Source organism: Salmo salar, chromosome 06, assembly GCF_965601325.2.
Source record: "Salmo salar chromosome 06, fSalSal1, whole genome shotgun sequence".
NCBI classification, from domain to species: domain Eukaryota; kingdom Metazoa; phylum Chordata; class Actinopteri; order Salmoniformes; family Salmonidae; genus Salmo; species Salmo salar.
Window position 1 is genome coordinate 20,123,060 of NC_138296.1, and position 15,263 is coordinate 20,138,322.

The 15,263-nt window shown below is 44.4% G+C and overlaps 1 protein-coding gene across 1 annotated transcript in view; it reads left to right on the top strand.

The window, feature by feature from the left end:
• The window catches only part of LOC106606471 (ras-related protein Rab-26), a 96,167-nt gene that overhangs the window by 73,565 nt on the left and 7,339 nt on the right, over positions 1–15,263 (top strand). Inside the window, exons 6-7 of the mRNA XM_014202684.3 lie at positions 13,950–14,015; positions 15,074–15,130. Coding sequence (XP_014058159.3) covers positions 13,950–14,015; positions 15,074–15,130 — 123 coding nt within the window. The remainder of the gene's footprint in view (positions 1–13,949; positions 14,016–15,073; positions 15,131–15,263) is intronic.

Genomic DNA, 15,263 nt, shown 5'->3' on the forward strand with positions numbered 1-15,263 from the left:
TTACATCTCTCAACTACCCCTCTGCCATGTCTGTTGGATGGTTGGAGGGTTGATTCCAGGGCTGGAGGGATGGAGGGTTGATGCCAGCCAGGGTCCCAGAAATAGATCACCCCCTCTGCCACCCTCTGTCACCTAATAATTTGCCATTTGGCTGCATATGCATTTGGCCATAGATAGTACTGGAATTAGACTTGAACCCTAGGATGGAGTGCCTATATCCCCTTAAACCATAGTCTGTGGTGTAGTTTGTTATTACGCCCCCTGGGATAAGTGGTGTCCGACTGAGTCCTGCTGTTCTGATTGGACCTCACTGATAACCCCCTCTGCGCATCACTTCCTGCCAGTGGGGTGAACCACGTATTGTGGGGCCAGATTGCACCTTACGAACATGTAATTTCCTCCTGGGAATGAGGGGATTATTAGCATGCCAGGTGCATTGTGGGGTATTGGAGGAGTAACTCCTTTCTCAGTTTGTCTTTCCTTGGTTACTTGTGTCCTTTCTCCTAACCACCTTCTCAAAATGCATTGGATGAGAAGACCTAAGGGAAGAGACCTTGAATCTCCTCCTCCAATACGTTTTGAGAAGGAGGCAAGGAGAGAGGACATGAGGAATTGAGGAAAGATGAATAACTAGTTAGCTTCAAGAACCTTCTCCACTGAGAAAGAGCCATAAGGTTCTTCAAGAACCTTCTCCTCAGTGAACTAGCTATAGACTTTGAAGACTGACCTCCAACAATATGTCTGCCAACGTCTCTCTGCCTGATATAACACTTTACTAAAATTACATTTCATTTAATCATGAGGAGAATCCGTATTCTCTGTCCAGTGCAGGTGTTAACTATTGTCACAGTTCAGGCTGGGGCGGCCTCGAGAGCATTCAATTATTTACACCGTCCTCGCGGCTGGTAAAAAGTCTCTCCTCTCGTCTCTCCAACAGGTTGATAAGCGGGTGTGTAATTGGACATAAAGGATGTGTAACACGTTAAAGCTGCTCTGGAAAATGGATTGGTGTCAACACTGTGGAGGAGAGAGAGAGGGAGGAGGGAGGGAGGGAGGGAGGGAGGGAGGGAGGGAGGGAGGGAGGGAGGGAGGGAGGGAGGGAGGGAGGGAGGGAGGGAGGGAGAGAGAGAGGGGAGAGAGAGGGGGAGGGGGAGGAGAGGGGGAGGGAGAGAGATATGCCCTGACTTAGCTCCGGATAATTGTTGAATGTAATGAGAACCGACTTCACAAAATACCCTTTGAGGTTCATCTGGAAAAGAAAAGAGAAACGTTCTCTGAACTGTAAGTATGTTTGGTGTTTACTTTGTTTTAATGAACACAGGTCATCACCACCACTAGGCTGGAGAGATGGTGCTTATTTACACAAACAGTATGCTAATGTCTGTTGCAAATATACCAGTTTGTTTGTGTAAATACAGAAACAGGCGGAGAGGGAGGGTGAAATGGAGAACATTTTAGATTTGGTTGGGTTTGTCTCTCTTTGTGTTTCACTCGTTTAAAAAGCACTTTGTGGAACAGCCCTTTGCTGTCTAAATCATCCCTGTGCGGCCGTAGCGTAGCTATCGTAGCTAAATGCCTGTGGTTGTTTAGTATTCACCAGGCCACTGTCTCCTTTCCTAATAGGCTGTTAATCACACGGCTCCTATTCATCTAGGGCCTGTCATCATACCCACGTTCCAACACTAGTAAAGGAGAGGTTAATTACAATGTCTGTTAGTTTTCTCATTCAATCGCTCACTCTTTATCATTCTCTCTTTTCTGCTCTTTCTTTCTCTCTCACACACTGTCTGTCTCTCTCTCTCTCTCTCTCTCCCTCTCTCCCTTTAAGATTTATATTCTTCTACACCTGAGCTGTCATGATTCCAACGGAGCTGTCTTGAGTCACAGGATGTTTCTCCATAGCAGCATTGTCTGTCCTGCTAGTCGTAGTCAGTGTGTGCTAAATGCCTTAGCAGGTGACCAGTCACTTCTTATATCAAACACTTGTTATATCAATGACCCGTTTCCAAAGCCAGGATTCAGTCATATGTTTTCCTTCAGGCTGTCTGCCTACACTGTATCCTGTATACAGTCGTGGCCAAAAGTATTGAGAATGACACAAATATTAATTTTCACAAAGTTTGCTGCTTCAGTGTCTTTAGATATTTTTGTTACTATGGAATACTGAAGTATAATTACAAGCATTTCATAAGTGTCAAAGGCTTTTATTGACAATTACATGAAGTTGATGCAAAGAGTCAGTATTTGCAGTGTTGACCCTTCTTTTTCAAGACCTCTGTAATCCGCTCTGGCATGCTGTCAATTAACTTCTGGGCCACATCCTGACAGATGGCAGCCAATTCTTGCATAATCAATGCTTGGAATTTGTCAGAATTTGTGGGTTTTTGTTTGTCCACCCGCCTCTTGAGGATTGACCACAAGTTCTCAATGGGATTAAGGTCTGGGGATTTTCCTGGCCATGGACCCAAAATATCGATGTTTTGTTCCCCAAGCCACTTAGTTACCACTTTTGCCTTTTGCCACTCCATCATGCTGGAAAATGCATTGTTCGTCACCAAACTGTTCCTGGATGGTTGGGAGAAGTTGCTCTCGGAGGATGTGTTGGTACCATTCTTTATTCATGGCTGTGTTGTTAGGCAAAATTGTGAGTGAGCCCACTCCCTTGGCTGAGAAGCAACTCCACACATGAATGGTCTTAGGATGCTTTACTGTTGGCATGACACAGGACTGATGGTAGCGCTCACCTTGTCTTCTCCAGACAAGCTTTTTCCCGGATGCCCAAACAATCGGAAAGGGGATTCATCAGAGAAAATTACTTTACCCCAGTCCTCAGCAGTCCAATCCCTGTACCTTCTGCAGAATATCAGTCTGTCCCTGATGTTTTTCCTGGAGAGAAGTGGCTTCTTTGCTGCCCTTCTTGACACCAGGCCATCCTCCAAAAGTCTTCGCCTCACTGTGCGTGCAGATGCACTCACACCTGCCTGCTGCCATTCCTGAGCAAGCTCTGTACTGGTGGTGCCCCGATCCCGCAACTGACTCAACTTTAGGAGACAGTCCTGGCGCATGCTGGACTTTCTTGGGTGCCCCGAAGCCTTCCTCACAACAATTGAACCGCACTCCTTGAAGTTCTTGATGATCCGATAAATGGTTGATTTAGGTGCAATCTTGCTGGCAGCAATATCCTTGCCTGTGAAGCCCTTTTTGTGCAAAGCAATGATGACGGCACGTGTTTCCTTGCAGGTAACCATGGCTGACAGAGGAAGAACAATGATTCTAAGCACCACACTCGTTTTGAAGTTTCCAGTCTGTTATTTCAACTCAATCAGCATGACAGAGTGATCTCCAGCCTTGTCCTCGTCAACACTCACACCTGTGTTAACAAGAGAATCACTGACATGATGTCAGCTGGTCCTTTTGTGGCAGGGCTGAAATGCAATGGAAATGTTTTTGGGGGATTCAGTTCATTTGTATGGCAAAGAGGGACTTTGCAATTAATTGCAATTCATCTGATCACTCTTCATAACATTCTGGAGTATATGCAAATTGCCATCATACAAACTGAGTCAGCAGACTTAATATAAAATTCATATTTGTGTCATTCTCAAAGCTTTTGGCCACGACTGTACCTGGTCCTTCTGTGATTGGAATACATATACTCTGTTTTGAATTACATTCCAGCCCGAGAGTAGAACTCCACTGTGTCTCTCTGTATGCTTCTCTTTTCGCTGGTATCTTCATCCTCTAGCCTGATCGCAGATCTGTTTGCGCTGTCTTCATCCTCTTGCCTGGTCCCAGATCTGTTTGTGCTTTCTTCATCCTCTAGCCTGGTCCCAGATCTGTTTGTGCTGTCTTCATCCTCTTGCCTGGTCCCAGATCTGTTTGTGCTGTCTTCATCCTCTAACCTGGTCCCAGATCTGTTTGTGCTGTCTTCATCCTCTAACCTGGTCCCAGATCTGTTTGTGCTGTCTTCATCCTCTTGCCTGGTCCCAGATCTGTTTGTGCTGTCTTCATCCTCTAACCTGGTCCCAGATCTGTTTGTGCTGTCTTCATCCTCTAACCTGGTCCCAGATCTGTTTGTGCTGTCTTCATCCTCTAACCTGGTCCCAGATCTGTTTGTGCTTTCTTCATCCTCTTGCCTGGTCCCAGATCTGTTTGTGCTGTCTTCATCCTCTAACCTGGTCCCAGATCTGTTTGTGCTGTCTTCATCCTCTAACCTGGTCCCAGATCTGTTTGTGCTGTCTTCATCCTCTAACCTGGTCCCAGATCTGTTTGTGCTTTCTTCATCCTCTTGCCTGGTCCCAGATCTGTTTGTGCTGTCTTCATCCTCTAACCTGGTCCCAGATCTGTTTGTGCTGTCTTCATCCTCTAACCTGGTCCCAGATCTGTTTGTGCTGTCTTCATCCTCTAACCTGGTCCCAGATCTGTTTGTGCTGTCTTCATCCTCTAACCTGGTCCCAGATCTGTTTGTGCTGTCTTCATCCTCTAGCCTGGTCCCAGATCTGTTTGTGCTGTCTTCATCCTCTAACCTGGTCCCAGATCTGTTTGTGCTTTCTTCATCCTCTTGCCTGGTCCCAGATCTGTTTGTTCTACCGTTTCCCGGGATAGATGGGGACGAGATGTCACCTGGAAAGAATTATGGTTGTGGCGTTGGTGGTGAAATTACCCATGAGGGGGAACCAGCTGTAAACAGCTCAATAATGGTTAATTACTGGTTTTGGTTAATTACAAGTCAAAATGGGACCAGAGGACATTTATAGGCAAGCTGTCGAATAGAGGGGAGAGGTTGTGTTCCAGTCAACTTGATTTATTGTTGGAGAATGGTTATGAGACATGAAGGGACGTGTGTTCAAGGTTGCCATGTTGGAGAAATGTCTTGTTATATAAATGTTTAGGGAGGCCAGGTTTGAAAATAACAATTTGTTATGATACACAAGTTATGATACACAAAGATACTTGTGTTGAGGGTTGGTCGTGTTCAGGGTTGCCAGGTTGAAGAATAACAATTATTTACCCCTGGCTCAACTGGTCTGGTTAGGAATAAGGCCCCTCATGGTATTCTGCTGTGTTGTGCTGTTCTGTCGTGCACCAATGGGAAATGCAGTGCTTTACTAGTCAGACAAGGTTAAGGAGAGCCAACGACTCAGTTCTGTTTTAGTTTGTTACTCTGTTGCCCTGATAGGGAGTGAGTTGCGTTGACGATGAGCAATGTGACATTGTGTCTTTTCCAGTCAAGTTCCAAGCAATAAAGTGTCAAGAATGAATCAATAGTACAACATTCAAATCAAAATATGTTGATCCATCACCGATTACTCATGTCTGTATTCATGTGCTCACATCTAGTCGATAAGTAGCAAAGTGCTCAATTGAGTAAATGACAGTTGGTCATATAGAATGTAAATAAGTGGGGAACGCATTTACTGTGGGAGACCTTGTACACTGTCCTGAATTGGGTATTACACACTCTACCCTCCTGAATCACTCTGTTCTATAATATTCAAAAAGACGACCCAAGTTTAACTCAATTATGTCAATGAAGGAAGTAAATTGAAATTCCTAATTTAGGTTTCAGTTTACTTCCTGAATTGACTGAGTTGAAATTGACCATGATCTCAACCATGATCTCAACCATAGACATGACTGTTTTAATGTCTCCTTGGTTTACATTGTAAACACAAGTAAATGGCCCCTCTAACATCCTCTGTCTCCATCTGCCTCCCTGTTTATCTGGGTGAGTAAGGTTGTGTACTATCAGGCAGGCTTTGAGGGCATTCATCAGCCTGAAGAGGTGGCCTGGAGGCTGGGTTGTGGACGCAGGGTCTCCCCCTCCCTTCCTTGGCCCATGGTGCCTCTCTCCTGGGTTATTACCTGGGTTGTGTATATTAGGGCACACAAAGGAAAACATTTTAAAACGCTTTGCAACAAACAACGGACATTAGCGTTTCTTATTGGACGAGTCAAGGTATTCCAATAAGTTTGTTTTCTTCTGTTTTGGAGCATATTGAACTGAGCCCTGCCTAAACATCCCTGACCTCATTAGCGCTGAGTACATTAAAACACAAATCCGATTTCCTATAGTGAACTCAGAGGCTAAAAATACACTCAGACAAAGGGATGGCTTCTCTCCTAACAGGCTGAGGAGGTATGAGTGTTGAAGACAGATAATACATGTTGTTATCTTCTTATAGCCAACCATCGTCTGTCCAAATGGGCATACATTACAGAGGTTAGAAGATGTTTTCACACACACATGGCTACATGCATGGCGCACACTACACACTACCAGGGTTGGAAAAAGTACTGAAATATCCTACTCAAGTAGAGGTAAAATTACTGGAACGACTCATAGAAAAAGTGCTCAGAGTAAAAGTATTTGAGTTAAATAAAAACATTGACCTTGACAATTAGCTAATTTCAGTAAGGTTACCTGAACGTTGTTTACACTGATCTTTTCCATGCATTACAGGAAGTGAGGAAATGAATGTACAGTAGGAACTAAGTACAAGAAGGCACATCTGTATGTTAAAAAAAACGTAAGTATTTGTAAAAAATATACTATTAACATTTGGAAATAAATTAAACATTCAAAGCAATTAGTGTATTGATAAATAAAAAAGCAATACAAAATAAAGTGCATAAACCATGAAGTTGCCAGACTTCAATATACTTCAGACTCCATATAAAAACATGTCTTTCACCAATTCAACCCTCTGTTACTAATTACTTTACACCTCTGCACACTACACACACTACACACACACCAGAGGGACCCAAACTCACTCAATTACTATACAAATACAACACTGACAAATTACAACATAAACAGAGAAGCCTTCCCTTGGTGGTTGGTAATGGAAAACACCTGGCTGTACTGCAAGACAACTCAACCGTCTGGATTTAGTTAGTAGTAACTGTCTGGGCTTAACAGCACATTGATAGACATACTAATGGAAATATGGCTAGCGCTCCATGTTGGGCCTAATGTAAAGCCTTTTACAATAGCCATCAACCACACAATACAAGATGGGAGAGAGGCAGAAGGGGGGAGAGAAATGGAGGGGAAGAGAGAGGGATAGAGAGAGGGAGTGGGAGAGAGGGAGCATTCCACGCTTTGCATGTAAAATAGCAGTCCATCGAAACCCTATTCTCCTGGATGTCATCACACAATGCTGCACTGAGTAATGCTGCCCTTTTATGTAAAAATGAACATTCAACAATCAACCATCGCACAGGGACATGCACATGGAGGTTGCAAAGTGGATTTTCAAAGTGCATGCTAATTCTGGTTACAGCTGAAGTGGAAATGCTCAACACCACAAAAGGTTTTTGCTCAGTCGTGAATTGAACACCTTGTTTCCGCCCCCCTTTTATGTTCAAACTGGGCATTGTGGGTATGCTACGATGCCACACTACAGCCATCGGACCATTGAGGGAATGCTTCCTTTGAAATCAATGAATGTCCAATGGCAGCATCCAAGCTCAAGAATCGCAGAGGTAAAAAAAAAGGCTGTAAGGCTGACGTGGGTTCATTCTATTTTGTGAATTAAAATAATGAGAAATAAAGTTGATTTGGTTGCATATGGCCTCCACTAGACACCACTGGCTATTTTAATAAGATTTATGAAGTCAAGAAGCTTCTAGCTAGCTACATTGACTAGTACAGTAGGGAAAATAAAGATCATCTTCCATTCCTCAAAACAACATGCTCTGTGTAGGAGGTAGAGTGTTGCATTGACACGACGCTGATGACAACGCAACGCTTATATTTGGGCTGAGGAGTTAGCCTTGTCCCAGACATGTTTGTGTCCAAACATGACAATGACCATAGGAGTTGGCAAGACACAAACAGATCTTGGATCAAGCTATCACACAGTGTTTCTACAGCTGATCCCACCCCCCTGTACAGTCATAGAGATGTTGTTTTGTCAGTAACTCCACTTGAGTCTATGAGAGACCCATTGGCTATTAAGGACGCACAGACTCACATTAGGATCATTAAAGTGTTGACATGGTATCCAATGTGCTCTAATGAGTCAATGACTTCACCTTTATCACTATTATTCTGTTTGAGTGACTAACTAATGGCATCCCACTGGGCACAGACTTCAGTTCAACGTCTAGTTTTGATTTACATTTGGTTGAGTTGTCAAATTACGTGAATTCAACCTGAAAATACAAAATTCCCTTACATTGATGACTTTTTTCAAATCAAATCAGTTTTCCATTTTCATTTAACGTCATCACATTGAATTTGTGGGTTGAAATTAGAGGTCGACCGATTATGATTTTCAACGCCGATACCGCTTTTTGGAGGACCAAAAAAAGCCGATACCGATTAATCAGACGTTTAAAAAAAATATATGTATATGCATATATTTGTAATAATGACAATTACAACAATACTGAATGAACACTTATTTTAACTTAATATAATACATCAATAAAATCAATTTTGTCTCAAATAAATAATGAAACATGTACAATTTGGTTTAAATAATGCAAAAACACAGTGTTGGAGAAGAAAGTAAAAGTGCAATATGTGTAAAAAAGCTAACGTTTAAGTTCCTTGCTCAGAACATGAGAACATATGAAAGCTGGTGGTTCCTTTTAACATGAGTCTTCAATATTCCCAGGTAAGAAGTTTTAGGTTGTAGTTATTATAGGACTATTTCTCTCTATACCATTTGTATTTCATATACCTTTGACTATTGGATGTTCTAATAGGTACTTTAGTATTGCCAGCCTAATCTCAGGAGTTGATAGGCTTGAAGTCATAAACAGCGCAATGCTTGAAGCACAGCGAAGAGCTGCTGGCAAATGCAGGAAAGTGCTGTTTGAATGAATGCTTACGAGCCTGCTGCTGCCTACCACCGCTCAGTCAGACTGCTCTATCAAATCATAAACTTAATTATAATAGAATAACACACAGAAATACGAGCCATAGGTCATTAATATGATCAAATCCGGAAACTATCATTTCGAAAACAAAATGTTTATTCTTTCAGTGAAATACAGAACTGTTCTGTATTTTATCTAACGGGTGGCATCCCTAAGTCTAAATATTACTGTTACATTGCACAACCTTCAATGTTATGTCATAATTATGTACAATTCTGGCAAATTAATTATGGTCTTTGTTAGGAAGAAATGGTCTTCACACAGTTCACAACGAGCCAGGCGGCCCAAACTGCTGCGTATACCCTGACTCTGCTTGCACAGAACGCAAGAGAAGTGACCCAATTTCCCTAGTTATAAGAAATTCATGTTAGCAGGCAATATTAACTAAATATGCAGGTTTAAAAATATATACATGTGTATTGATTTTAAGAAAGGCATTGATGTTTATGGTTAGGTACATAGGTGCAACGACAGTGCTTTTTTCGCAAATGCGCTTGTTAAATCACCCGTTTGGCGATTCAATGACAGGCACGCATCGATTATATGCAACGCAGGACAAGCTAGATAAACTAGTAATATCATCAACCATGTGTAGTTAACTAGTGATTATGTTAAGATTGATTTGTTTTTTATAAGATAAGTTTAATGCTAGCTAGCAACTTACCTTGGCTCCTTGCTGCACTCGCATAACAGGTAGTCAGCCTGCTACGCAGTCTCCTCGTGGAGTGCAATGTAATCGGCAATGATCAGTGTCCAAAAATACCGATTGTTATGAAACCTTGAAATCGGCCCTAATTAATCGGCCATTCCGATTAATCGGCCGACCTCTAGTTGAAATGATGTGGAAACAACATTGACTCAACCCGTTTTTGCCCAGTGGGATGTGTTTCAGAGGTTTATCGGATAGTTAAAGGGATAGTGAACACACATTACAATGAAAACAGGATTCAGAGTAAGGAAACCAATATGTAATTTGGTTGAACTATCCCTTGAAGTTTGATTAGATATCAAGTCAAGTATCTTTTATCCTTTAGCTTCACAGTTTAAAGGCACAGTACAACATTAAAACATCAAAGCAAGCTTACCAAGTCCAGACATAGGCCTTCAACATTTGAAAAAGAGCAGCACAGCATAGAGTGTGGCCATCCAATGCAAATGCGCTAGGTTTATTGTGGCTCATATATCATTCTGTTAGATGTGGCTGGATGGGCAGAGCTTGGAGCCATGTTTTCTTCCTTGGTTTGGAGGTGTAGCTGATCTGAGACCTGGGTTCAAATAGTATTAGAAAACTTTGAGTTAGCGTTAGCCTGCCTGAAGTGGGTGGGGTTTTGGGACTACTCCATTGGTTAAATTGTGCCAAGGCAAGCTCAATCGATCACATCTTAAGTATTTGAAACATTTTGAACCCAGTTCTGCTGCTGATCCGGGTGAGGAGATGGGATGATGTGGCAATAGGCTGGTGTATACATGCTGCAGATGGGTGGGGGGGTTATTTGGCTGCAGAGTGTCCTCATCCCTTATTCTATCAGATGTGGGCATTGCCTTACAGAGGTGATGATTGGCTTGAATGTGAATGAGAGGCTTTGAAGATGGAAACTCCACCTCCAGTTGGACAAAAGTTGGCCAGACAACTCCACACTAGTGTGTGTCATCAGATTAAGGCAAAGGTTACGTCCTGATTCTCCACTCTTCTCCCAAACTGAACACTAGATGCACACTCCTAATGATGTTTTGAAAAGGATTGGACAAGTGTCAGCATTGCCTGGAACACCGTTCTGCCATAGGGCCTGGATGGATTGAACAGTCTCTTTTCCCCCAACATGACCACTGACGTCAGAGGACTTTATTGGTAGAAGGGTCATGTTTCCCCAAGACGCTGATTTTTCCCCCACTAATGGTTCAGGTTAGGATAGAGGGAGGGGAAGCTGATCCTGGATCTGTACCAAGGGGAAACATCCCCCGGAGCACTTTATAGGCCTCTAACTAACAGGTCATCAGTATGTGACACAGCTATTAACAGAGAGGTCATTATTTAACTTCTCCTACTAATATGTGCTCAATATGGACCGTGGTAGACCTGATGTCATCACCGATTTCCCTGTAAGGTCTCTAATGGGTTCACCACAGGGTGTCTCTCCCATTCCTCACACACAAACTTAAACACACACTTACACACACACACACCAGGTCATCTCCATGTGATCGAGGGGTTAAATCGTTACACCCACCAGGTCATCTCCATGTGACCGAGGGGTTAAATCGTTACACCCACCAGGTCATCTCCATGTGACTGAGGGGTTAAATCGTTACACCCACCAGGTCATCTCCATGTGACCGAGGGGTTAAATCATTACACCCACCAGGTCATCTCCATGTGACCGAGGGGTTAAATCGTTACACCCACCAGGTCATCTCCATGTGACCGAGGGGTTAAATCGTTACACCCACCAGGTCATCTCCATGTGACCGAGGGGTTAAATCATTACACCCACCAGGTCATCTCCATGTGACCGAGGGGTTAAATCGTTACACCCACCAGGTCATCTCCATGTGACCGAGGGGTTAAATCGTTACACCCACCACGTCATCTCCAGATGTAATTAGAAGAGTCCCAACTTGGAGAAACAGACTCTCGTCTCCACGTTCAAACAGAAAGGAGGATTGATTGCGGTGCAGTCAGAAAGCCAATGTGGACTTTTTCACGGGGATGGAGCAATTAAGCATCATTATAGTGGTGCTCTGCATGGAGTACAGCTTAGATGAGGGGTGGATCTATGCCCCAGTCGATTTAAAAACCTATTAACGATGGAATGGATGTATGGCCTGGCCTTCTTGCTGCTCAGTGGTCAGAAGTGTTACTGTTGTTGTTGTGATGATGAGGCATTGGGTTGCCAGGTGACAGTGATTATATGGGCTGGTGTGTAATAAAGCTTTTTATTATTTCCCTTATGCCCTGTCCAGGCCTTGTCTCTAGAGGGGTTTATTACTGCTGATGCTGTTTGGACTGTACTCATTCTGCCCAATACACTCCCTCTGTCTCTCTCTCCCTCTGTCTCTCTCTCCCTCTCTCTCTCTCCCTCTCGCTCTCTCTCCCTCCGTCTCCCTATGGCTCTGTCTCTCTCCCTCTCTCTCCCTCTGTCTCTCTTTGCTTAAGATTTCTTAACCTTTCTTAACCTTACAAAGATATGTTAATAAGTCTGTGGGTGCTGTACGCCAGGAGTAATTTGAAAATGGCCAACAGTCGTAAATAAAGTTTATTTCTGTACATGTATTGTATCTGCAGTCTCCAGTCGTTCTGCTGATGTAATAGATCTCAAGACATTAATTTATTTGCAAGTGCTGGCCATCATTTTCATTCAATATCTCTCCTCTACCTTTTTTTATCTGTCAGCTGCAACAGCCTCTCTGTTCTTCCTTTGTCCTATGTCTTATTGGATTCCCTCTCCCTACTTGTCCTTTTGTGTCCTCAGACAATATTGTCTCTGTCTGACTCCTCTCTTTCTCATGAGCATCTCTTCTTCCATACTTGTCCTTGTTTTTCCTCGTCTATGGCTCTCCTCTCTCCTCTCTGTCTCTGTATCCTGGGTGTCTCTCCTCTCTGTCTCTGTATCCGGAGTGACTCTCCTCTCTGTCTCTGTATCCTGAGTGTCTCTCCTCTCTGTGTCCTGAGTGTCTCTCCTCTCTCTCTGTATCCTGGGTGTCTCTCCTCTCTGTATCCTGAGTGTCTCTCCTCTCTCTCTGCATCCTGAGTGTCTCTCCTCTCTCTCTGTATCCTGAGTGTCTCTCCTCTCTCTCTGCACCCTGAGTGTCTCTCCTCTCTCTCTGCATCCTGAGTGTCTCTCCTCTCTCTCTGTATCCTGAGTGTCTCTCCTCTCTCTCTGTATCCTGAGTGTCTCTCCTCTCTCTCTGTGTATCCTGAGTGTCTCTCCTCTCTCTCTGCATCCTGAGTGTCTCTCCTCTCTCTCTGCATCCTGAGTGTCTCTCCTCTCTCTCTGCATCCTGAGTGTCTCTCCTCTTCTCTCTGTATCCTGAGTGTCTCTCCTCTCTCTCTGTGTATCCTGAGTGTCTCTCCTCTCTCTCTCTGTATCCTGAGTGTCTCTCCCTCTCTCTCTGTATCCCGAGTGTCTCTCCCTCTCTCTCTGTATCCCGAGTGTCTCTCCCTCTCTCTGTATCCCGAGTGTCTCTCCCTCTCTCTCTGTATCCCGAGTGTCTCTCCCTCTCTCTCTGTATCCCGAGTGTCTCTCCCTCTCTCTTTGTATCCCGAGTGTCTCTCCCTCTCTCTCTGTATCCCGAGTGTCTCTCCCTCTCTCTCTGTATCCCGAGTGTCTCTCCCTCTCTCTCTGTATCCCGAGTGTCTCTCCCTCTCTCTGTATCCCGAGTGTCTCTCCCTCTCTCTCTGTATCCCGAGTGTCTCTCCCTCTCTCTCTGTATCCCGAGTGTCTCTCCCTCTCTCTCTGTATCCCGAGTGTCTCTCCCTCTCTCTCTGTATCCCGAGTGTCTCTCCCTCTCTCTCTGTATCCCGAGTGTCTCTCGCCTCGCTCTCTGTATCCCGAGTGTCTCTCGCCTCGCTCTCTGTATCCCGAGTGTCTCTCGCCTCGCTCTCTGTATCCCGAGTGTCTCTCCCTCTCTCTCTGTATCCCGAGTGTCTCTCGCCTCGCTCTCTGTATCCCGAATGTCTCTCGCCTCGCTCTCTGTATCCCGAGTGTCTCTCGCCTCTCTCTCTGTATCCCGATTGTCTCTCGCCTCTCTCTCTGTATCCCGAGTGTCTCTCGCCTCGCTCTCTGTATCCCGAGTGTCTCTCGCCTCGCTCTCCGTGTCCCGAGGGTCTCTCGCCTCGCTCTCTGTGTCCCGAGTGTCTCTCGCCTCTGTGTCCCGAGTGTCTCTCGCCTCGCTCTCTGTGTCCCGAGTGTCTCTCGCCTCTGTGTCCCGAGTGTCTCTCGCCTCTGTGTCCCGAGTGTCTCTCTTCTCTGTCTCTGTATCCTGAGTGACTCTCCACTCTGTATCCTGAGTGTTTCCTTATCATGTCTCTCCTTTTGTTGTCATCGCCACCCCAGGCCTGGCTGACTGAGATCCATGATTACGCCCAGCAGGATGTGGTCCTGATGCTGCTGGGAAACAAGGTGAGGTTTCCTGGGATTGGCCTGAACCCAGACGGACACACCTGCAGCCACACCAGACGGCAGCCCAGACACAACACAGACACAACAGACAGACAGACAGGCAGACACAAAGAAAACAGACAGACACAACAACCATAAACAATAGACAGAGAAACAAAAAGAAATGTACAGTATAAACGTAGCCCAGGACTTGGAGGATCTATTCCCAGTATATCCTCATAGTGTAACACTAAACACTAAATCTACCTTTTAAGTGAGAATACGCATTTTTCTGAAGCTCAAAAAGAAAGGAAATTCACATGAGCACCACAATGCCTACTCCACCCATGCTCTACCAAGGTTTTCCAACACACAGCTTTGACCTAATACAGTAGCTGTGTTGGTCTACTGTACTTTAAAACTACATGTAGGCAGGTTGCAATCATTCTGGTTTTAACATTGAGCATCAATCTGAGCCTATTTAGTAACCCGGTGTCCGGATTCACTTCTATATGTTCTATGAGTACTTCAGTGACTACTTCCTGATTCAAAACTATGTGTCCATTGGAACAATAAAGTAATCTCTAGTCTACTGGAATTGCTTCTAACCCTGACACGTCTGCTGCCAGATGACAACACAGACACAACACCAGATCAGCACATATGCAGGAGGGATGTAACAAATCACTGCTACTATAAATAAGTCCCATCCAAATACTACTAGAACAGGGAACAGATGCTTGGTCTGGAAGTTTAGTCTAATTTAAACAGTCCCCACACACCGGGAATCATCCCCTCATTAGAATGCTCACACATAATCTAGACTCATTAAGAATTCTAGGTCTGATCCCATATTCTGTACGGAATGTGTTTTTCTCCATTATGTAACCCTCCTGGAACAATGTGATTTTAAGACAAGCCCCTGCATTGATGATAGTGAGACTGAGGACTGAGGCTAGTCATGCATGGTGGTGCAATGGTGGTATCAGGGAATCTCTACCTTTCTCATCTCTCTTTTTCTCTTTCTGTCTTTCTTTCGGTCTCTCTCTCTCGCGTTTCTTTTTCTGATCTGTCCCCAGGCTGATGCCACGCAGCAGAGGGTGGTAAAGAGAGAGGATGGAGAGAGGCTGGCCAAGGTGAGTGTCACTTAGTTTAGTTAATACTGAGGAAGATGCAGATTGACTCAAGCAGTGAAGGACACCACAGTCAATTAACTGTCTCCCTCTCTCTCTCTCTCTCTCTCTCTCTCTCTCTCTCTCACTCTCACTC